This window comes from Dipodomys spectabilis, unplaced genomic scaffold (assembly GCF_019054845.1).
Source record: "Dipodomys spectabilis isolate Male_0828 unplaced genomic scaffold, ASM1905484v1 ptg000085l, whole genome shotgun sequence".
Classification (NCBI taxonomy): Eukaryota; Metazoa; Chordata; class Mammalia; order Rodentia; family Heteromyidae; genus Dipodomys; species Dipodomys spectabilis.
This window is the reverse complement of record NW_024870762.1, coordinates 2,213,113-2,236,918: the sequence shown is the minus strand read 5'-3', so window position 1 is coordinate 2,236,918 and position 23,806 is coordinate 2,213,113. Positions and strand designations below refer to the sequence as shown.

Below are 23,806 nucleotides of genomic sequence, written 5' to 3'. Positions count from 1 at the left end.
GATTTCTTGCCTCATGGTTGACCCAAACTTGTAAATTCAAGCAGCTATAGGGAGTTGAAAATTAGTGAATATGAGAACTTTTCCACTTGTCCATGGCTTGCTTGCTTATCAATTTTGTTTTTAGAAAATCTTTTTTTTTTTTTGTCAGTCGTGGGGCTTGAACTCTGGGCCTGGGCGCTGTCCCTGAGCTTTTCAGCTCAAGGCTAGTGCTCTACCCCTTAAGCCACAGCACTACTTCCGGTTTCCTGCTGGTTCATTGAAGAGTCTCATGGACTTTCCTGCCTGGGCTGGCTTTGAACCTCGATCCTCAGATCTCAGCCTCCCGAGTAGCTAGGATTACAGGAGTGAGCTACTGGCGCCTAGCCTAGAAAAATCTTCATTCTTGAGCTAAGTGTATTGAAGTCCAGCAATACTGTGCTTCTAAGAGTTCTGCTGTTTCCGAAACTCTGCATCCAACCTGCTCCTAGCAGCTGGGTGTCCAGCCAGGCCAGCTTTCTCCCCTGGCGCAGGTGGCCAGGGCGGGCGAGGCCAGCTGTGCCCTCACCTCCAGGACTCAGGATGTGGGGACACCTTGCCTGTTCTGCACCCCTTCTATCTCCAGGGAGGGAGCTAAGCCTGGGGCGGGGGTGGGGGGCAGGCAAATGATGCCTTGAGAACCTGGGGTTGGAGTTGAAAAGTCCAGCTCCACTCTCTTCCCAGAGAAGTGGAGAGACGAGGCCTCCATGCTACTCACGACAAAAACAGGCCTCTCGTGGCCCATCGGTCACGCGCGCTACTTCTGCCCTATCTTCTACTCTTCCCTCCTCAAAGTGCTCCAGCCTCCTGCTCTCCCAAAGCACATTCCTGCCTCAGGACCTTTACACACACTGTTCCCTCCCCATCCATGAGCATTCTTTTTCCAGATAGTCTTCTTCATGAGTTTGAGAGAGTCAAGCAGGGATTGAACTCCAGGACTTGTGTTGTTTTTCTTTTTTTTTTCTTTTTGTCGGTCGAGGGGCTTGAACTCTGGGCCTGAGCGCTGTCCCTCAGCTCTTCAGCTCAAGGCGAGCACTCTACCACTTGAGCTATAGCACCACTTCCGGTTTTCTGGTGGTTTATTGGAGATAGGAGTCTCACGGTCTTTCCTGCCCGGGCTGGCTTTGAACTGCGATCCTCAGATCTCAGCCTCCTGAGTAGCTAGGATTACAGGCGTGAGCCACCAGCACCCTGCTGTTTTTTCTTTTTGTTTTTGATTTTGGTGTTTTGTTGGCCAGTCCTGGGGCTTGAACTCAGGGCTTGAACCTGTCCCTGAGTCTTTTTTGCTCAAGGCTAGCACTCTACCACTTGAGCCACTTCTGTCTTTTTCTGCTTATGTGCTACTAAGGAATGGAACCCAGGGCTTCGTGTGTGCTAGCGTGGCAAGCACTCTACCACTAAGCCACCTTCCCAGCCAGGCCTGGAGCTCTCGAGCTCTCGGGTTCTCACGATCTCCGATCTGTAATCTATCTGGACGTCCAGTTAGATTATTTGCTAAAGATCAAGTTAGATAGAAGCCTTGCTTTATCTGAGGATGAGGCCCTAAGATAAGGAGGTGTGGAGGGGAGGGTACCCAGAGGGATTTCGTATGCCAGCGGTAGCCACCACTGTACCCCTCCAGCCTCTGCCTGGGTGAGGACATCCTGGCAGGAAACTGGGGTACAGAGACTGGAGCCCAGCTTCTCCTGCTTGGGCAGGCTGGGAGAAAGCTTGAGTCGTCCACCTCACCCTTTGAGCCTCTCCTTAAAAGTCTCCCCCTCCTTCAGCCTCCTCCCAGCCCCCTCTGAGCTTTCTCCTCCACTGCCAAGACTCCAGGAGAGGGGGTGGGGGTGGGGTGCCAGGCCAGGGGTCCTTCCAAGAGGAAGTGCCACAGATGAGCACAGGCGATTGGCTGGCTGGGGAACGGAAAGGGAGATTTAGCAAGAGAGATGACTGTTAACAGCCCAGCGTGCGGAGGCCGCCTCCCTGAGACCAGGAGCACAGCGCAGGGCTGCGCCCGGACCCCAAGAGCGGTGAGGACCACTCCAGTGGGCCGTGTGTCTCTTGCTGTGACGGGGGGCGGGCAGGGAGGGCGGCTGGGCCCCCATCCCGCTGTTTGTGTCTATTTTGGAGACAGAATTTCACCACGCAGCCCAGGCTGGCCTCCACTCTCCATCCTCCTGCCTCAGCCTCCCGAGCGCTGGGATGACAGGTGTGCATCCCCACGCGTGGGCTGTGATGTGCTGAGATCCCGTGGAGCGCCCTGGGAAGACGGGTAGATGACCTCCCCTAAGGGGAGATGACCTTGGGCGAGTCCACTGGCTTCTTAGCCCCCCCATGTCTCTATCAGTGAGGGAAGAAGGGCGGGTGGGCGGGAACAAAGATGGTTAGGCCCTGAGTGGGGTGTCAGGTGAGGCCAAGGCCGAGTGGCGGAGCTGTGTTCCTGGCCTGTGACACCCCCGGGGGGCTGCAGTGGAGAGGGGGTGCAGGCAGCCCCCACGGTGGCACTCTGGTGCCTGAGGACTGGTGCAGAGGGGCGTTGTTTCCCGGAGCGCCGAGGGAGAGGAGATGGCAGCTGAGCAGGGACATGCACACGCGTTTGTTGGTTGACTGGAAGATGTCCCTCTGTCTCTGAGTGGCCCCAGGGGCGTGGGGGGGGGGGAATGCTGGTGACAGGTGTCACCTGATCCAGAGCCCGCTCTGGCTTTGGGCAGCAGGACAGGTGGCTGATGGCAGAAGGGAGGACACTGGGCTTCTGTGGGGCTGGAGCTGGGCGGGACCCGCTGTGGGGAGGGAGGTTTCCCTGTGAGCGCTGGAAGGGGCTGTGAGGGGGGGGTGCCCAGGCTGCTGAGGTGAGGCCTGGGACTTGATTCTGGGACTGTGAGAATCTGGTGGGCCCAGCGATCCGCCTCCCCACCCCACCCCTCCCCTCCTACGCCCAGTCCCGGAGGCCTCTGTCCTGGGCATCTTATCAGTGTGTTGTCACTGCCACCGGAAGTGACACATCAGGCACAGGCCTGGCTTCCATCACATGATGAGAGCAGACGCCCCCAAAGCCCTGCTCACCCCGGGGGCTTGCTTCATGGGGCATCTCCACTCCCCCCCCCCCATGTAGGGAACTCTGCTATCCAGAAAGTACCTCTGTCCCAGGAAGTGCCAGGGGAAGCTCATCTCAGGGAAAGGAACAAGGCACCATGCTGGCCACAGGTGGCTGGTGGCTCATGACTGTAATTCTAGCTACTCAGGAGGCTGAGATCTGAGGATGGTGGTTCAAGGCCAGCCCCGATAGAGAAGTCTGTGAGATTCTGATCTTCAATTAACTACCAAAACCAAACCAAACCAAAACAAACAAAAAACCATGGCATCAGTTTCCTGTCATGGTGGCTGGGTCCCTGGCCCTCAGAGCTTTCCTCAGTTTCCCCAGCTGTCACTGGAGATAAAGGCTGTCTGTGAGGACCCTCACCAATGGGGTCTTCAATGATATTCCCGCTGCTCCTCCCAGTAGACACCGAAGGCCTGCCCTACCCTCACATCTGACGTGGATCATATGTTCCACAAGTTTTTGGGGGTTTCTTTGTTTGTCTTTTTTTTTTTTTTTTTTTGTCGGCCGTGGGGCTTGAACTCTGGGCCTGGGCGCTGTCCCTCAGCTCTTCAGCTCAAGGCTAGTGCTCTACTACTTGAGCCACAGCGCCACTTCCGGTTTTCTGGTGGTTTATTGGAGATAGGAGTCTCACGGTCTTTCTTGCCCGGGCTGGCTTTGAACCGCGATCCTCAGATCTCAGCCTCCTGAGTAGCTAGGATTACAGGCGTGAGCCCCCAGCGCCCGGCTCCACAAGTGTTTTTTTTTTGTTTGTTTGTTTTTGGGTCTGGTCGTGGGGCCTGAACTCTGGGCCTGGGCACTGTCCCTCAGCTCTTCAGCTCAAGGCAAGCGCTCTACCACTTGAGCCACAGCGCCACTTCCAGCTTTTTTTCTTTTTGCTTATGTGGTGCTGAGGAATCGAACCCAGGGCCTCAGGCATGCAAGGCAAGCACTCTACCACTGAGCCACTTTCGCAGCCCTCCACAAGTGTTTTTAAGCTGTCCTGGCCCTTTGGCCTATAGCAGTGAGCAGGAGGGGACATCAAACGTGGAGGGGTTGCAATCTCAGTAAAAGGAGGTGGAAATGTAGAAAATCAGGGGATAAAAGATTGTTCTAGAAGATGACAAGTGCTAAGAGAAAGTAAAGCCAGAAAGGGAGGCTCACCCAGGCAACGGGGAGTGGTTTTTAGGTTTTTAGTTTTGTTTTTAATTAGCTCATCCAATCCTCAAGGTAACACTGAGTGATAGGTATTAGTCTCCCATTTCAGGCTGCGTGGGAAAGAGGCCACGCCCTCCCTGGGAGGTGATGCCACGCCCTCCCTGGCTGTGATGGGCGTAGCCCGCCCCTCTCCTCCTGCTGACTCTAAGCTGGTCTTTCTGTCTGATTATAACTCACCAGGCTGGAGCTGCCCCAGAGGCCACTGGAGGGTCATGGGCTGGAGTGGGTGGGGGTCCCCTCAGGGGGAGGGTGGCCCAGAATGGACAATGGCTTTCTGAGTCGTGGCCCAGGGAGGAGCCCCCACATCATAATCTCCATGAAGCATGGGGGTGGGGACACTGGTGACAGAAAGACGAGGAGCATGGGGACTTCTCGGTGCCAGCCCCGAATCTCATTCTTGCCTCTCTTTGTTTACTTAGTTTTTGTTTTGCTTTTTTTTTTTTTGTCGGTTGTGGGGCTTGAACTCTGGGCCCGGGCACTGTCCCTCAGCTCTTCAGCTCAAGACAAGCACTCTACCACTTGAGCCACAGCGCCACTTCTGGCGTTTTCTGTTTATGTGGTGCTGAGGAATCGAACCCAGGACCTCATGCATGCAAAGCAAGCATTCTACCACTGAGCCACCTTCCCAGCCCTCCTACTTAGCTTCGATACTGGATTGAACCTAGAGCCTCACACCTGTCAGGTCGGGCTCCACCACTTGAGCCACACCCCCGCCATTGCCTTTGTACTTTTCTTTTTGGAGGAAGGAAAGGCTCTTGCTATGTAATCCAGGCTAACCTAGAACCTGAGATCCTCCTGCTACATTTCCCAAGTCTCGAGGATGACAGGCTCATTCTTGGCTCTCCACCCCCTATTTCTTTTTTTTCTTCATTTATCAGCTGTGGGGCTTGAACTCGGGGCCTGGGCGCTGTCCCTGAGCTCTTTGCTCAAGGCTAGCACTCTACCACTTTGAGCTACAGTGCCACTTCCAGTTTTCTGGGCTGGCTTTGAACTGTGATCCCCAGATCTCAGCCTCTTGAGTAGCTAGGATGACAGGCTTGAGCTACCAGTGCCTGGCTTCGTTAATCATTCTTAATAGGGAAGGAGAGAGCGGTGCAGTGCGGAGGCTCATTACCCTTGTCAGCTCGGAGGGCTGGGAGCAGGGGGAGGGAGGGGAGGGGAGGGGAGGGGAGGAGGCGGGGCAGCCACTCACGGCCCGGCTGATGGCCGGCGTCTGTATTGGCTGCCCCGGCAGGAGTCCCTTGGCGTCTGGCTCTGCTGCCTCCATCCCAGGGCGGGCTGTGCCAGGCCTGGCCAGACTTTTCGAGCCGCCCTCCACCCTCCTTTCCTGCACAAGCTAAAGGTCTAGCTTGGCGGTGAGCCCCACACACGGGCCGGGTTTGTGGGGTGCTGTGGTTAGAACTACAGTTGTCACCTGGCGTCCTGCTCTGTGGCTCGGTGGATGCCGCCCGCTCCTCCTGCAGGTACCGTGCCCGGCTTCTCCAGCCTAGGGACCAAAGCCCAGGAGGCTCTCGGAGCACTAGCCTTGCTGAGGCACAGCACACACAACACAAAAGATAAATGCTTCCAATCCATCTTGTCCCACCTCCCAGCAATCCAGTGTCTTCACCCTGCTTCTGAAAGAGCGCATGTATAGGAGAGACAGACAGACTGACAGACTACCTCCGTATTTCACTTTGAGGTTTGGCTTCCTGAGGCAGCTGTGAGGACGCTGGCCCTGCCCTCCCCCTCACCTTCGCTGCAGAGCCTCTGCTCCCTCCTCCGTTCAGACTATCTGTGGCCGTTGATGGGAACAGAAGGTGCAGGGCCTGCCTCAGGCCCTTTGCACATGCTGTGTGGGGCCTCCCATCTCACTGGATTCCTTTAGAACACAGTCTCTACCGGTGGGAGCCACCCTGACTGTCCGGACAGCCAGGGCTTTTCTTTCCACATGGTCTTGGGTGCCGCAGATTCATCCAGCAGTGTGGGGAGTGAGGGTGCCTTCCAGGAGGGCTTCCTGGAGGAGGAAGGAAGATGTCAGGTAGATGAGAGCTGGGAGCTCTTGGGAGCCAGGCTGGGACCGTCTGGCCTTGGAAGTTCCCCCACAAGGTCCCCATAGACCCGCAGGGGAGGGGGGATAAGTGGAGAGGGCAGGAGGAAGCAGGGCAGGGCGCTGCCATGCCAAGCTCTGAGAGCTGCTGGGGGGCGCACTGCTCCCTGGGAAAAGGCCAGGCCAGGCCTTCGGGAGGGCTTGGGGACAACACAAGGCCCCCAAGAGCGCAGCTAGGCCACACAGCTGGGCGGGGGCTGTGGCCATGCTGCGTTCTAGCGACGTGGCCACCCAGCACTCCTCCGGCTCCCTCACCCCCAGGTCCAAGGCCCCATGGAGAGTGGACGGAGATCAGCCCGACGGGGCCGGAAGCTGGGCTCCAGCCGCCGGTGGCAGATGAGAGAGCCAGTGGAAGGCCAGGAGGCGCCCGGGACCCCCGAGCTCTGGTCCCCGCGGGCCACGGCGGAGCTGCAGGCCTTCTTCCAGCACTGCGGTGCCCAGCAGAGGGGCTTTGTCACCCGGGAGGACCTGGCGGTGAGCTCACTGTCCCACCCCTCCTGGACAGTTTGTCCCGGGGAGGGGGAACAACTAGAGGCTTCTTTATACTAACATGTAAATGACACCCAAGGCTTTGTATCTTACTGTTTTTCCACATTCGATCTTTCCTTTTTTTTTTGCCAGTACTGGGGTTTGAACTCATAGTCTCCAACTTGCAAGCAGGCCGGCATTCTTTTGGGAGCCATGCCACCAGCCCAGTATTCTTTTTCCTCTTTTCTTTTTTTGTCAGTCATGGGGCTTGAATGGACGCTGTCCCTCAGCTCTTCAGCTCAACGTGAGCACTCTACCACTTGAGCCACAGCGCCACTTCTGGCTTTCTGAGTGGTTTATTGGAGATAAGAGTCTCATGGACTTTCCTACCCAGGCTGGCTTTGAACCATGGTCCTCAGATCTCCGCCTCCCGAGTAGCTAGGATTAATGTATAGGCATGAGGCACCAGCGCCTGACCCAATAATTACGTTTTAACAAGAGAGAGAATTTTTTTTTTGGGGGTTCGGTCGTGGGGCCTGAACTCTGGGCCTGGGCACTGTCCCTCAGCTCTTCAGCTCAAGGCTAGCGCTCTACCACTTGAGCCACAGCACCACTTCTGGCTTTTTTCTTTTTGCTTATGTGGTGCTGAGGAATCGAACCCAGGGCCTCGAGCATGCAAGGCAAGCGCTCTACCACTGAGCCACCTTCCCAGCCCAAGAGAGAGAATTTTAAACCAAAGAAGTAGCTTGTGGGTGGTGATGATTTAGGCCTCTGGAGCAGGCAAGTTCATCCTGGGGTGTAGTCAGAGCTGCTTGTCAAACCAGGTGGATGACTACAAATGTCATCGTTCAAACCCCAGGGCATGTACACACACACACACACACACACACACACACACACACACACACACACACGGAAGAGTGGTAGAGCACCAGCCTTGAGCTGAAGAGCTGAGGGACAGCGCCCAGGCCCAGAGTTCAAGCCCCACGACCAACCAAAAAAAAAAAGTGTCATTTCAATGAACAAAAGTCTAGCCGGCCAGACTCAGGTTAGAAGTGGCTCAAGCAGACAGAGGAGGCTCTCCTTCTCATGTCTATTAAGACACAATTTTTAAAAAAGTGTGTGCCAGGCGCCTGTGGCTCACACCTGTAATCCTAGCTACTCGGGAGGCTGAGCTCTGAGGATCACGGTTCAAAGCCAGCCCAGGCAGGAAAGTCCGTGAGACTCTTATCTCCAATAAACCACCAGAAAACTGGAAGTGGTGCAGTGGTCAAGTGGTAGAGCACTAGCCTTGAGCTGAAGAGCGCAGGGATAATGCCCAGGCCCAGAGTTCAAGCCCCATGACCGACCGAAAAAAAAAAAGTGTGTGTGTGTGTGTTATATACACATATACATATATATGAAGAGAGAGAGAGAGCGAGAGAGAGAGCGCCATATTGCCACCAATATGCCCAATCAGCTTCCCAGTGGTCACCCAGAATCCAGCAAGGACTTCCGGTTCCCCTGGCTGTCAGGTATGCGGCCCGCAGGTACACTCAGGGGCCAGCAAACCCCCAAGCCCCCCCAGGCCAACCTGGAGGTCACCTAAAGTCCCCCCAGAAGCCCAGGCCCCATGGAAGCATACGCGATTGGTGGCCCGTGGGCCGGAGCTCGCCATGTCTGGGCTGGTGGTGGACGCAAGCGGGGCCTGCAGCTCCGCCGAGCCCTCGGGCGAGCGCGGAAAAGCAGAAGTGTCCAGGGAGCAGATGGAGGGCTGCTGGGTATGGATTATGGGAACAAATCATGCCGCCCAGTGAGGCCGGCAGAATTCCCCGCGGGGTCCCAGGCATCCTGCTTTATGAGGGTTCCACCAGGGTCTCCCCTGATGTCAAAAAAGGCCCCGAGAAATCTCTAGGGCTTTTCTATAAAGCAGGCCAGGGCTGCCAGGTTCACCCCGCGGTGTTTCCCCGCCGGCGTAGTCTGGGGGAGGCTGGCTGTTCTCACTCGCTAGTCGCTGCCACAGGAGCCTGGAGGTATTTCATAAATCCGGAGAAACAGCTGCTGAAGTTTTAACACTTCTTTCATATATTTAGGATCTGATCGTGGGGGAGGCATAGAGCTAGCAGAAGGCTGGGCAGGAAAGTCTGTGAGACCCTTTTATCTCCAATGAACTACTCAGGAAAAGCCAGCTGTGGTTCTGTGGCTCAAGTGGTAGAGTGCTAGCCTTGAGCAAAAAGAAGCTCAGGGACAGTGCCCGGGCCCTGAGTTCAAGCCCTAGGACTAGCTAAATACATAAATGAATAAATGAGCTGGCAAGACTGGGTACTGATGCCCCACACCTGTGATCCTAGCTACTCACGAGGCTGAGATCTGAGGATCCTGGTTCAAAGCTAGCCAGGGCAGGAATGCCCGGGAGATTCTTCAGTTAACCACCAGAAACAGGAAGTGGCGCTATAGCTCAAAGCGGTAGAGCTCAACGACAGTGACCAGGCCCCAAGTTCAAGTCCTACAACCAACCAAAAAAGAAAGGATGGATGGATGGAAGGAAGGAAGGAAGGTGAAAGAAAGAGAGAGAGAAAAGGAAGGAAGGAAGGAAGGAAAGAAGGAAGGAAGAAAGGAAGGAAGGAAGGAAGGAAGAAATGAGTTGGTAGAACCAGGTATGGTGGCACAGGCCTGGAATACCAGCTTCTAGAGACCCGCCAGGGCAATTTAGGAAGAGTTTCAAAAGCAAACAAACATTGGGACTGGGAGTGTAGCTTAGTGGTAGAGTGCTTGCCTAGCAAACATGAAGCGCTGGATTCCATTCCTCAGTACCACATACACAGAAAAAGCTGGAAGTGGCGCTGTGGCTCAAGTGGTAGAGCGCTAGCCTTGAGCAAAAAGAAGCTCTGGGACAGTGCCCAGGCCCTGAGTTCAAGCCCCAGAAACCCCAGAACCCCAAACTCCTAGGTTCAATCCCTATAGACAGAGATAGAAAGAGAAGAAAAAAATCAGGGTTCTACTCGTTCTGGAAGCCCAGGGAATAGCGGGTATTCACCCACTTAAAATGGCAGTGCGAGGCGCTGACACACTGCGAGGGAAACACGGGAGTAAGGCGAGTGCGGGGGAATCAGCTCCTTGAACTCAGGGCCTGGGACTTTTCCTTGGTGGACGCCCTACTTCTGGCTTTTTTGCTGGCTGGTTAATTGGAGTCTCACAGACTTTGCTGCCTGGTCAGCTTCTTAAGCAGCTAGGATTACAGGGGTGGGCTACAGATGCCTGGGCATTAGCTACCTTTTGTGTGTGGGGGAGAGGAAGGGGCTGTCCTGGGGCTTGACCTCAGGATCTGGGCGCTGTCCCTGAGCTTCTTTACTCAAGGCTAGCGCTCTACCACTTGAACCACAGCTCTGCTTTTGGCTCTTTTTTTTTTTTGGAGGGGGGGGTAGTTGGAGGTAAGAGTCTCACGGATGTTCTTGCCCAGGTTGGTTTTGAACTGTGACCCTCAGATCTCAGCCTCCTGAAGAGCTAGGGTCACAGGCGTGAGCCACTGGTGCCTGGCTACTTCCCAACTCGTTTGTGGTTCATTGCGGATGAAAGTCTCACAGACTTTCCTGCCCATGCTGGCTTTGAACTGCAGCCCTCAGATCTCAGCCTCCTAAGTAGCTAGGCTGACAGTCATGAACCACCAGCACCTGGCTTTAGTTATTCCAGGGCACAAGCTGGGGACATGGTGGCATTTAGTACCTGCTGGCTGCTTCCTACCTCTATTTAATAATACAGAGAGGATGCACTGGACATCTTGTTACTTACTGACAACTTCCAGGTGACTTGTTTCTGCTGGTTTATTATTATTATTAATTAGCATACATCAACAGCACCATACTAATGACTGCGACCATTTCAGAGATGGGTGTGGGGTACTTGGAGCAGTCACTGTTCCCTCCCAGCCTCTCCCCCTCCCCCACCATTTTCATTTTCATTTACTTAGGGCCTCTTCCCCCCCCCCAGGCCCCTCTCCTTCCCCCTCCTCTCCCCCCCCCCACCCCGTCCCGTCCCGCACCATTTTGGCAGTTGCTGATGGACTGCATTGGGGAGGACTCTCTGTGGTCCTTTCTTGGTCCCCAGGGGCTGGGTTTCGGGATTTGGGGTGGGGATATGGAGGAAGCGGCCTTGGCCCAGCTCAGGGCTCCCCTGGGGAGGGGTCTGTCTTGGCTGAGGTTGGGGACCTTGGGGGAGGTCTGAGCCCCCCCAGGAGAAGGGAAGTGGGGTTGGGGGCGGGGAGACTGAAGGCATCTCCTCTCTTTTCTTGGTTGTGATCAGAGCTCCCTCCACCCCTTTGAAGCCAGCCCAGTCCTGGCACCAACCCCCCCCCCCCCGCCCCCCGCCTTCCTTCCAGGAGGCCAAGTTCAGCTTCCTGGGTGGCGAGGAGCCCCGGATGATTTTCGACTGGGTGGACACGGAGGGGAAAGGCCGCCTCTCCCTGGAAGAATTCAGCTCTGGGCTCCGTAAGTCTGTCCTGGGAGAGGCCCCCGGGTCGCCCAGCATGGGGTAGGGCCGGGGTCATTGGCCAGGCCCAGAGGCCTTCACATGGGGGCACTTGGGGCTCTCCCCTGAGACTCCCCAGCCTGTCCTCCTGAGACCACAGGCCACGTGAGGGCCGTGTCCCCTCAGAACGGGGTCCTGAGGCACTGTGGAGGGGGAGGCCAGGGGTCTACACCCACAAGCTGGGAACGCCCAGGTAACTGAGAGGCCGGTCAGCCTGGCATAGCAGGCAGGGCAGAGAGGAACCTTTGTCCCTGCAGCCCCAAAGGACCATCTTCAGTCACCCGTGCCACCCACGGGCTTCCCAGCACCTGTGAGGGAACAAAGGCTGGCTCTTCTGCGAGGCCCGGGCCGGCGCCATCTGTACCCTGCGGCCTCACGCAGCAGCCCCTTACCTTCCTGTCTGCCTAGCCCAGCTTCTCCCCCAGGGCCTTTGCATATGCTGCTCCCTGCCTGGACTGCCCTTCTCTACAAATCCTTCTTCTCACCTCCAGAGGTGGCGTGGTTAGCCTCTTCATCTCAAGCAGTCTCCCTCCTCTCCCTGACTCCCAGTGGGAATGATCCAATGTATCCCTTGAGCTCACTTAGTAAATTTGCCTTGAGAAGGAGGTAAAGCAGGCACCAGAGGCTCACACCTGTAATCCTAGCTACTCAGGAGGCTGAGATCTGAGGATTGCAATTTGAAGCCATCCGGGGGAGGAAAGTCCATGAAACTCTTATCTCCAATGAAGCACCAGAAAACTGGAAGTGGCACTGTGCCTCAACTGGTAGAGTGCTAGCCTTGAGCAAAAGAGCTCAGGGACAATACCCAGGCCCTAAGTTCAAGCCCCACGACAAAGAAGGAAAGGAAGGAAGGAAGGAAGGAAGGAAGGAAGGAAGGAAGGAAGGAAGGAAGGAAGGAAGGAAAGAAGGAAGGAAGGAAGGAGCTGGACACTGGAGGCTCACGCCTGTAATCCTAGCTACTCAGGCAGCTGAGATCTGAGGATCACAGTTCAAAGCCAGCCCAGACAGGAAAGTCCATGAGACTCTTATCTCCAGTTAACCACCAGAAAACCGGAAGTGGTGCTGTGGCTCAAGTGGTAGAGCGCTCACCTTGAGCTGAAGAGTTCAGGGACAGTGCCCAGGCCCAGAGTTCAAGCCTCATGACCGACAAAAAAAAAAAGAAAAGAAAGAAAAAGAAAAAAAAGAATGTCAGTTCTCTCAGAACAACAGGGATTTGGGCCAGCTTTGCCACTGGCACAGAGTAGATGCTCAGTAAACACCCCTTGATGGACTAGATGAAGAAGCCATTGGTCACTGTGGAGCTGCTGTGTGACTTCAGATGAATGTTGGCGCATCTCTGGACCCTAGATGATGTATAAGGAACACAGTGTCTACCTGAGCGACCCCTAGATCTGTCTGAGCATTGGAGGTGGCTTGTGTATGTCCAGCGCTGGCCAGGACTCCTTCCTCAAGGGCTGTAGCAGAAGTCAGGGCCACAGCGCCCATTCGGCTCCCCTGTCTCCCCCAGGAAACATCTTTGGCTCGGACCTGAGCCCCCACAGGCTCCAAAGAAGACCCCCGCCCTCTCAGCGGGCGTCTGGATCCCCTGGCTTCCCAGCGCTGAAGGAGGCTGAGCCTCAGGACAAGGAGGCGTTCCTGGGCCTCGTGGGGCAGCTGGGCGCTGACCACTTCCTTCCTGAGTAAGGCCGTGCGTGGGGCAGGGGCGGTGCTGCCAGCCCGAGGGGCGGGGCCCCCTCCTGGGCGCTGTGCTCGGGGCCTGGCTGCAGAGAGAAGCTGGGGTACGCCAGCCTGGCCACTGGCTGGTGCGTGACCGTGACCTCTGACCCCCGCTCATGGCTGCAGAGGGGCACAAGCATCCCGGGGAGGAGGAAGATTCCCTCCAGGGCACTGGGGGCCTCTCCAGGGACCTCCTTCCTAGCTCAGAAAGAGGGTCCCACAGTGGGGTGACTTCCAGCTTGGCAGTGCCCCGATCTGGGCAGGTGTGAAGACTAGAGGCATTTCCTCCGATGTGTCCCGGGCTCTATGCTTTTTGGGGGGGTGGTCTCTCATGCTTGGAGAAGAGGGTCCCACCTAAAAAAGTGGGTGCACATCTCCCTGGCACCCTGGGGACCCAAGAGATCGCCAGCAAGGGGTCTGCACCGCTCCCCGGCCTCTCCCTCCCCTCTGCTCTCAAGGGCGGGGCGGGGCTCAGGGGGGTGGGAGGGTGGCACCCAGGGCGTGAGCTGGCAGGGCAGGTGGAGCGGGCAACCATTTACCCACTTGGCAGCCTGGCCTAGGCTCCATCTTCATGTCTCAATTAAATCCATGTGAAAGCAACATTTACTGGGTGCCAGCCGGGTGCCATGCCCCTGGCTGGCTCTTCCACTGGGCATGACTCGTTCCCCAACCACTTTGCCAGGCAAGTGTTGTCTCCTCGCTTTACACACAAACACAGAGAGGCATGGGACTGGCTGTAGGTCACACAGTGAAAAGCGAGAGAGGAGAGGAGAGGAGGCCAGGGACTGGCGGGCTCTCCCTGCACACACACACCCAGGGGTTTGAGAAGAAGGGAGAGGCCTCATCTGGGAAGGGTTCCTGGGGGAGACAGCGTTTGAGTTGTGCCCGGTAGTCAGTGGAGTTTTGTGTCCCTGGTGTCCAACTGTCTTGGAACATCGTCATTAAAGCTGAGGAGTGTGCTGGGTGCCTGCGGCTCATGCCTGTAATCTTAGCTGAGATCTGAGGATCGTGGTTCAAAGCCAGCCTGGGCAGGAAAGTCTGTGAGACTCTTATCTCCATAAACCACCAGAAAATAGGAAGTGGCGCTGTAGCTCAAGTGGTAGAGCGCTCGCCTTGAGCTGAAGAGCTGAGGGACAGCGCCCAGACCCAGAGTTCAAGTCCTACAACCAACCAAAAAAAATAAAAGTCTGTGAGACTCTTATCTCCAATGAACGATCAAATGCTATAAGTGGAGATGTGGCTCAAGTGGTAGAGCACCCTGAGTGGAAAAAAAGGCAAGTAAGAACACAAGGCCCTGAGTTCAAGTCCCAATACTAGCACAAAACCAGAAAAGACCACTAAGGAGTGAGTTCCTCCATCCCCTCCCTCCACGCACCCCTTACCCGAGCTGTTTTGTCCTAATCTCTGGAGGCCTCTTGTCGCAGGCAGGCTGAGATCTGGCCGCTGTGGGGGGAGCTGCGGCGGGGGGAGCCCCAGCTGGCCCACACCCTGGAGGGCCTCCTGGCCAAGATGAGCCTCCACCTGCAGGAGGCCCGGGCGGACAGGGAGGCCCTGGAGCGGTCACTGAGGACGTGAGTGGAGCTGGCTGTCTAGGCCCTGGGTTAAAGGTCGGAGTTGGTGGCAGGGCCTGGTGCCGCCCGAGGGGCAGGAGGCAGTGATGTTGGGGACCAGCATCTGGCTGATGCTTGGGGAAATGACCGTGCCATGGACCCCGGTTATCAGGGGTCCGTGGTGGCTGGCATGATGTAAGCAGGAAGTGGGGGGGTCACCCTGCCACTGGGTGCTGAGGCTGCCTGGCCTCCCACCCCTCCTAGGCGGGGCTCTGACCACCATGGAGAGGTCCAGCAGCTGTACCAGGAGATGGAGCAGCAGATTGCCAGGGAGAAACAGCAGCTCCAGGCACAGGTGGGCGCCAGCAGCTAATAGTGGGGAAGCAGAGGCTGCGGGGAGCCCATGGTCTCCCTGCCCTGAGCACTGGGGGTCCCCCGAGAGACAGGTGGGCTCCCCCAGCCTGGGCTCACTTCCCAGCTAAGCCAGGTCTCTCTGCCCCTCAGGGCCGGCTTCCATTCTCTGGTTCCCTCAGGTTCCTTGTTCAAATCTAGGCCAAGTCTGGTGATCCTGGGGCCCTGGGCTCGAGCCAGGGGAGAGGGTGGGCCCCGCCTGCTGGAGCTACAGTGTGCAGGGCAGGGCTGACCCTGTTTCCTCCTCAGAGCGACTCCCGGGGCCTGGATCTCAGCGCCCACATGCAGGCGGTGCTGGAGGCCAAGGAGCGAGAGATGCAGCAGCTGGCAGAAGGCCAGAGGGAGGTGAGCGCGCCCGGATTCAGACCCCAGGCCTTTGTCAGCGCGCTCTGATCTGGGTTTGTTTGGGGGTTGGTACCAGGACTTGAACTCAGGCCTTCTAGCTCTCATGCTGCTTGCTTGCTCGAGGAGGACTCTCCACCACTTTTTTTTTTGTCACAGGGCTTGAACTCTGAGCCTGGGCACTGTCCCTGGGCTTCTTTTTGCTCAAGGCTAGCGCTCTACCACTTGAGCCACAGCGCCACTTCCTGTTTTCTGGTGGCTCATGGGAGGTAAGAGTCTCATGGACTTTCCTGCCCAGGCTGGCTTTGAGCCACGATCCTCAGATCTCAGCCTCCTGAGTAGCTAGGATTATAGGTTCTGAGCTATCAGTGCTCAGCTACCAATCCTATATTTTCAGCTGGTTCTCTGGGAGCCTGGACATTGAGGAGGAGGGTGTGTATGCTACAATGACCTTCAGAGGGTTTTTTTTTCTTTTGCCAGTCCTGGGGTTTGAACTCAGGGCCTGGGCACTGTCCCTGAGCCTCTGTTGCTTAAGGCTAGCCCTCTACCACATGAGCCTAAGCCACAGCACCACTACCGCTTTTTCTATGTTATGTGATACTGAGGAATGGAACCCAGGGCTTCATGCATGCAAAGCAAGCTCTCTACCACTAAGCCACCTTCTCAGCCCTTGGAGGGGGTTTTTGTTGTTGTTGCTGCTCTAGAGAACAAGTTTGAATCTTTCCTCTTCCCCCTCCACCTGTCCCAGCTGGAGGCCCAGGTCCAACACCTCAGCGACACCCAGCAGGAGGCCATGTTGGAGAAACAGCAGCTTCAGGAGGCTGAGCAGGACCTGGCTGGGCAGTTGGAGGCAGTGCGGGGACAGCTGCTGGTGACCAGGGGACAGCTGGACGCAGCCAGAGGCCGAGTGTCGTGGCAGGAGGAGGAGGAACACAGGTAAGCGGCTGCTGGGCCGCAGGGGAGGTCAGGAGCGGTCGGGGAAGTCAGGGGAGATCAGGGGCTTCCCAGAACAGGCCCAGGCTGGGCCCCGCATTCCCCGGCTTGATTTGAACACAGACACGCAGGGTCTCCAAACCTCACAGGGATCCTGCCAAGCTGGCTGTGTTGTGCCCAGGGCTCAGATGAGGAAACGGAAGCATAGAAAAGTGGAAAGAAGGATCTGGGAAGGTGGCTCAGTGGTAGAGTGCTGGCCTAGCACGCATGAAGCCCTGGGTTCAGTTCCTCAGTACCACATACACAGAAAAAGCCAGAAGTGGCGCTGTGGCTCAAGTGGTAGAGTGCTAGCCTTGAGCAAAAAGAAGCTCAGGGAAGCCGGGCGCCGGTGGCTCATGCCTGTAATCCTAGCTACTCAGGAGGCTGAGATCTGAGAATCACGGTTCAAAGCCAGCCCTGGCAGGAAAGACCATGAGACTCCTATCTCCAATAAACCACTAGAAAACTGGAAGTGGCGCTGTAGCTCAAGTGGTAGAGCGCTTGCCTTGAGCTGAAGAGCTGAGGGACAGCGCCCAGGCCTAGAGTTCAAGCCCCATGACCGACAAAAAAAAAAAAAAGAAGCTCAGGGACAGTGCCCAGGCCCTGAGTTCAAGCCCCAGGATTGGTAAAAAAAAAAAAGAAAGCCAGGCGCCAGTGGCTCACGCCTGTAATCCGAGCTACTCAGGAGGCTGAGATCTGAGGCTCGCAGTTCAAAGCCAGCCCAGGCAGGAAGGTCTGTGAGACTTTTATCTCTAATTAACCACCAGAAAACCAGAAGTAGCGCTGTGACTCAAGTGGTAGAGCGCCAGCCTTGAGCTGCAGAGCGCAGGGACAGCGCCCAGGCCCAGAGTTCAAGCCCCACGACTGACAAAAGAAAAAGAAAGAAAAAAAAGTGGAAAGACTTGTGGCTCCTGATTGCCAGGCTGCAACTAAGACATGCACAGACATGCACACACAGACACACAGACACACACACAGACACACCCATACACACACACACACACACACACACACACACACACACACATAGACCTAGTACATGCTGGGCAGACACTCGCTCTTCGGCTATCCGCAGTGGCGTCTCCAATGGGGCAGGGTGGGCTGAGGGGAGCATGGATCAGCTTCCGGTCCCGCACCAACCTTCATTCCCACTTCTTCTCCAGCCTCCCCAGGCCCCAGGAGCAGCCCTCAGTGCCTCAGGCGGCCTTCCCTGAGGAGGCCCCCCTGCCTGGGCTATTTGGGGACAACGATGATTGGAACCAGCTCCTGAACACCTTCAGCAGCACCCCACACAGGGCCCCCCAACTCTCCTGGAGCCCGTCCCCCACCCCAAGAGCCACCTCTGGCCCCCAGACGCCCCGTGTGGTCAGGCAGATCTCCATCTCGGAGCTGGGTGCTCTGCCGTCTGGTCAGGAGCTAGCTTCAGAGCCAGACGCGGATCTAAGGAACCCCCCAGGGGTGCTGCCTGGCACCCAGGATGGGGAAGGAGTGGACCTTGCAGGGAAGGCCAGCCCAGCTCAGCCCCATGGCCTGGGATCCAAGGATGAGGAGCCTGGCTCCAGGCCCGAACCCCACCTCCCCGGGGGGCTCCTGGGAGCCCCAGCTGGGAAGCCAGGGAGCTTGGTGGCAGCTGTATTCAAGGTGCTCACTCCTTGGGGGGATGGGTCCCCTCCCCCGCTCTCTCCCCAGGCTCTGGCCGGGGCCAGGCAGGAGGAGGCCTTCCATCAAGACCTGCCAGGCCCAGGGGAGCAAGGGCTCATGGGCCTCCCAGAGGGACCAGCTGAGCCTTCAAAGGGCCTGGGGTCTGTGGGTCAGACTCCTAGAGAGGAGCAGGTGCCGAGCGAGCCCAGCCTGGTGGGGCAGGAAGGCGGTGCTGAGGCCCTGGGAGAAGCCGGCAGTGGGGTCCTCCCCATCCAGGGCCTGGAAGAGGAGCCTGGCGGGGAGGAAGGAAAGCCAGGAGACCCAGGCAGGCTGGGCATGGCCTCAGAGCAGGCCACCCAATCCCTGGAAATGGGGTCTCCGGAATCCCCCCAGAAAGCTGCTCCGCCTGGGCCTTCTTCAGCTGATGCGCCACAGGCTCCAGGAGAGGCAGAAGCAGGACCCCAGGAGCTTTCACAAAGCCCCTCCACCCCGGCCGAGCTGGAATCCCACCTGGGACCCCCACCCCTGCCTGCTCAGTCAGACAGAGAACCCAGGGAGCCAGGGGCTCAGGGCAGGCCAAAAGACCCCAAGATGGACTTGGGGGAGGCCGGGCTGACCACCTTCCCGGGGGACCACCCTGCTGGTCCTCAGGCTAACCCTGACCACCTCTTCCACATCATCTTCGTGGGGGACTCCAACGTAGGCAAGACCTCCTTCCTGCACCTGCTGCACGAGAACTCTTTCGCGGCCGGGCTGTCGGCCACCGTGGGTAAGGGCTGCGGGATGTGCAGGGGAGGCCCCAGCCAGGGCTTGCAAGCCGGAGCAGGCCTGGAGCAAGCCTTGCCTGAATGCCTAAGGACATGGCAGGCTCTGCCCTGGCCATCGGCTTGCATGAAGCCTTATTTTATATGGGCATAATCTTACTATTTCACTAATTGTCTCTAATTACAGGTAATTTGCTTTTTCTGCATTGATCTGATTAGCTTATAATGTGCCACATCAACAAAGCACCCTGCAATTTAGAGACCATGTTAGTTGTCAGTGAAAACAGGCGTCTCCACCCACGGTGGGGTGGGCCTGGCTGGACCGGCTCCTGACACGCCCCGGGCAGTCCTGCCTGCTGGGACAGGAAGTTTCCATGTGGCTCACTGGGATGTCTGACACAGGATGCATTTACTGCGGGTGGTAAATTAGGGTACCAGGTGCTTGAGTTCAAATCCTAGCTTACCCCTTCCCTTGGGCAAATTATCGGAAAGCTTTTTCTGTGACTGTCATAAAATACTTGAGCCTGTCAACTTACGGAGAACAAAGGTTTCTTTGGGCTCGGTTTAGGAGGTCGCCGTCTGTGGCTGGCCCCCTGGCCATTGGGCCTGTGGCCAAACAGTCTCACGGTGAGGGAGCACGCAGCAGAGCAAAACTGCTCACCTTGTAGTGAGGACGCAAAAGGGAGAGAGAGGAGGGACTGAGTTTCCTTCTAGGACACACCCCCATGATCAGAAGACCTCCCACCAGGCCCTAGCTCCTCCCACCAGGCCTTGTCTCCTCCTACCAGGCCCTAGCTCCTCCCACCAGGCCCTAGCTCCTCCCACCAGGCCTTGTCTCCTCCTACCAGGCCCTAGCTCCTCCCACCAGGCCTTGTCTCCTCCCACCAGGCCCTAGCTCCTCCCACCAGGCCCTAGCTCCTCCAACCAGGCCCTAGCTCCTCCCACCAGGCCCTAGCTCCTCCAACCAGGCCCTAGCTCCTCCCACCAGGCCTTGTCTCCTCCCACCAGGCCCTAGCTCCTCCCACTAGGCCCTAGCTCCTCCCACCAGGCCTTGTCTCCTCCTACTAGGCCCCAGCTCTTCCCACCCGTGCCAGGGTGGGGTCTTTGGAACTATTCCAAACCCCAATCGTAGCACTCTATGAATTCCAAATCTTCATCTGCTCAGTGGGAGTACTGTAGTGTTCTAAATGGTTGTAGAGACGGCTGAAGCCTGGTGCTGGTGATTCACCCTGTAATCCCAGCTACTTAGGAAGCTGAGATCTGAGGATGGAAGTTCAAAGCCAGCCAAGGCAGTAAAGTTCATAAGATTCTTTTTTTTTGCTAGTCCTGGGGTTTGAACTCAGGGCCTGGGCACTGTCTGTGAATTCCTTTTGCTCAAGGCTAGCACTCTACCACTTGAGCCACAGCACCACTTCCAGCTTTTTCCGTGTATGTGGCACTGAGGAATGGAACCCAGGGCTTCATGCATGCTTAGGCAAGCATGCTACCACTGAGCCACCTTCCCATCCCAGGTCCATGAAATTCTGATCTCCAATTAACCAGCAAAAAGCCAGAAGAGGTGCTTTGGCTCAAGTGGTAGAGGACTAGCCTTGAGCAAACAAGTTCAAGGACAGCTCCCAAGCCCTGAGTTCAAGCCCCAGTACTGGCACCAGTGAAAAAAGAAAAGGGAAAGGAACAGGGAAGGGAAGGGAGGGGAGGAAGGGAAGGCGGCTGGAAGAGGGGCAGCATGTGGCTGGTGGCCAGGAGGCAGGGGTGGGTGGAGGTGGGATTGGAGGGGGGGAGCAGGACAGCAGGGGGGCGGGGCTCTGGGGCTGCTGCAGGTGCAGCCCGGGCTGGGGGACCCGGGTGGAGATGGGGCTGACCCCTGTCTGCCTTCTAGGAGTGGATTTTCGGGTGAAGAACCTGCAGGTGGACAACCAGCTCTTTGCCCTGCAGCTCTGGGACACGGCTGGTCAGGAGAGGTATGGCGGGCCTGGCCCGGCCCCGCGCTGGCACTGGCTGCCTCCCTGGTGTGTGGGGCGCAGGGAGAGCTGGGGAGGTACTCAGGATGCGGGGTGCGGGGTCTCACAGGCTCTCCTGCAGGTACCACAGCGTGACTCGGCAGCTGCTCCGCAAGGCCGAGGGCGTGGTGCTCATGTACGATGTCACCTCCCGCCAGAGCTTCGCCCACGTGCGCTACTGGCTGGACTGTCTGCAGGTCAGCGTCCTTCCCGTCCCTGTCCCCCGCCCCCCCCCCCCCCCCCCGGCTACGAGGGACACATGCGTGACACCACTTCAGGATGAGCTGGGAGCTCAGCAGTACAAAGAAACCACAACCACACAGCACAGCCTCGAAGCAACTACTTCCTTCATCCTCCACGCACTTCTTTTCTCCACACAGCAGCTCTGCTTACGGAGCCTGCTTCCTAACACCCGAGGACCATGCAGGCCGCGTCCTGGCCTGGGTGAAGCAGCCTCAGGTCACAGTCTCTGCGTGTAGCATGTCCTTAAAACAGCAGGGTACGACACAAAGCTGTGTTGGCAGGAAGATGGGCACTTGGGACTTCAGAAGTTTCTAGTCTAGTTGGAATTGGTATACTCAGGTGGCGTAAGAGAAGAGGAGCTGGGCCGGGCGCTGGTGGCTCACGCCTGTAATCCTAGCTACTCAGGAGGCTGAGATCTGAGGATCGCGGTTCAAAGCCAGCCCGGGCAGGAGAGACCGTGAGACTCCTATCTCCAATAAACCGCCAGAAAACCGGAAGTGGCGCTGTAGCTCAAGTGGTAGAGCGCTCGCCTTGAGCTGAAGAGCTGAGGGACAGCGCCCAGGCCCAGAGTTCAAGCCCCACGACTGACAAAAAAAAAAAAAAAGAAAGAGAAGGGGAGCTGGGTGCTGGTATCTGACCACACCCTGAGTCCCAACTCCTCCTCCTTCGACTGTGTGACTTTGGACAAGTGACTGAACCTCTCTGGGGTCTGATTTCTGTGACTTCTCCCAGGGAGGAGTTGAGAAGATGGCAGACAGCTCCTTGCGCCCTGTGAATGAGTGCAGGGTGCCGGTCAGCGGTCAGAGGCGTTCTTTTATTGCTGTGACTCAGGAGACAATTAGAGAATGGGCCGGGGCTGCTTGCAGCTCCAGGGACTTCATGGGGGAGGCGCCCTGGGCCTGGGCTTCCGAGAAGGGGACAGGGAAGAGGAGGAAAGGGGAGGCTCGCGGCAGATGGGTGGTGGGGTCCGGGTAAGGACACAGGGTGGGTGTGGAATATGGAGAGGGAGAATATGGAGGCTCCTTGTCAGCTTCTAGAAACTTCTAGAAGTTTCTAGGCATCCACTGAGCGGGCTGAGGTTCCATTTCTGTGTGCAGGAGGCAGGGGCGGACGGTGCCGTCATCCTTCTGCTAGGAAACAAGATGGACTGCGAGGATGGGCGACAGGTGTCTACTGAGGCCGGGCGTCAGCTGGCCCAGGTGAGTCCCTGCTTCCATTTCTTTCTGTGGCAGGAGGGGAATCGGGGTCACCTCACCCACAACTGTCCCCTCAAAAGACCTGAGCACCCCCTCCCCCCGCCCGTCCTGGCCACTGCAGGCCAGCCTGACACCCAAACACTGGCTGCAGTGGTGGTCGTGACACAGAGCCTTGGGTTCATTGCAAACCCTCACATACTCCCGACCTACAGCAGAAGTATCTGCAGGAAGGAAAAGATTCCAAATGCTTCACTGAAGATTCCCAGCCAAGCCAGGTGCCGGGGGCTCTCACTTAGACTGCTACCTACTCAGGAGGCTGAGGTCAGGAGGATCATGGCTGAAGGCCAGCCTGAGCAAAAAGTTCTCCAGACTCTGTCTCAACCAGTAACTGGGTGTAGGGTGTGCCTGCCATCCCGTCGGCTTGGGAAGTGGATATAGGAAGGATGGTGGTCAGAGGTCAGCCCACGCGAAAGTACATGACCCCATTTAAAAGCAAGCAAAAAGCCGGGTGCCAGTGGCTCACGCCTGTAATCCTAGCTACTCAGCACATCAGACCCAAGTATCAAGGTCCAAAGATAGCCTGGGCAGGAAAAGTCCATGAGACTTATCTCCAATTAACCAGCAAAAAGCCAAAAGGAGAGCTACTGTGGCTCAAGTGGTAAAACACCAGCCTTGAGCAAAAAAAAAAAAAAAAAGCCAAGGGACAGTGCTCAGACCTTGAGTTCAAGCCCAGTTCAAGTTCATACACACAGGCAGAAAAAAGCAGAGCTGAAAGCGTGGTTCAAATTGTGGAGCTTCAGCCCAGCCAGAAAGCTGAGCAAGCATGACTTCAAACCCCAGTACCACCAACAGACCTTCCAAAGCGCCTTTCTCATTTCTCCAAGTTGGGGCGCAGGCTTTTGCTACCACTCAGAAGTGGGGTGTCTGGAGGGTGGAGCCCTTCACCCCACAGCCGGCCCCTCCCCTTGGAGGCACTGGGCGGAGGCTGTTTGGGAGCAGGATTTGGAGGCCACCTGGCCCCTCAGCCTCTCCATCTGGCCCGCAGGAGCTGGGGGTCTCCTTTGGGGAGTGCAGCGCCGCACTGGGACACAACATCCTGGAACCCATGGTGAGCCTGGCCCGGTGAGTGCTCCCCCCCGCCCCCCCATCCCCCCTGCAGCTGGGACTCCCTCTGCCAGGCCATGCTCCCGCACCCCCAGCCCCACACCGCCCGTCTCCCATCTGTCCCTCACTGCCCAAGGCAGGAACACCAGCTGCCTGGCACCCAGAAGAGAAACAGAAGTCACGCTTTCCCTGACTCCATTTTCCCAGTGTCATGGGAGGAGCTGGAGAGAGAGGGAGCGTGGGGTACAGCCTGCTCGCCCCGCCCCCCAGGCTACTCCCAGGGTCCTTCTGGGCAATGGCTGGAGTCGCATGCGCATTGTCGTGCAGGTTGCTGAAGGTGCAGGAGGACCGGCTGAGGGGCTCGCTGGTGAAGGTGGCCCCCGGGGGGCCCCCCAAGAAAGGCCGCTGCTGCTTCTGACCCCCCATCACACCTTGGGGCTCCCTGATCTCAGCTCTGCCGCCCTTCTGAGTCCAGCGAGGGCAGGCAGGACAGGCCCCCTGGAATCACGGCCCAGA

The 23,806-nt window shown here is 57.3% G+C and overlaps 1 protein-coding gene across 1 annotated transcript; it reads left to right on the top strand.

Moving 5' to 3' along the window:
• Window positions 1–1,977: 1,977 nt before the first annotated feature.
• Window positions 1,978–23,806, top strand: Rab44 (RAB44, member RAS oncogene family). Its single transcript, XM_042684179.1, has 14 exons — window positions 1,978–2,027; window positions 6,642–6,854; window positions 11,203–11,311; window positions 12,859–13,030; window positions 14,492–14,638; window positions 14,882–14,972; window positions 15,278–15,373; window positions 16,119–16,306; window positions 17,506–18,752; window positions 20,627–20,708; window positions 20,830–20,944; window positions 22,088–22,189; window positions 23,232–23,308; window positions 23,618–23,806. The coding sequence occupies exons 2-14, from the start codon at window positions 6,654–6,656 to the stop codon at window positions 23,706–23,708; spliced, it is 2,718 nt and encodes a 905-aa protein (XP_042540113.1). The 5' UTR covers window positions 1,978–2,027; window positions 6,642–6,653; the 3' UTR covers window positions 23,709–23,806.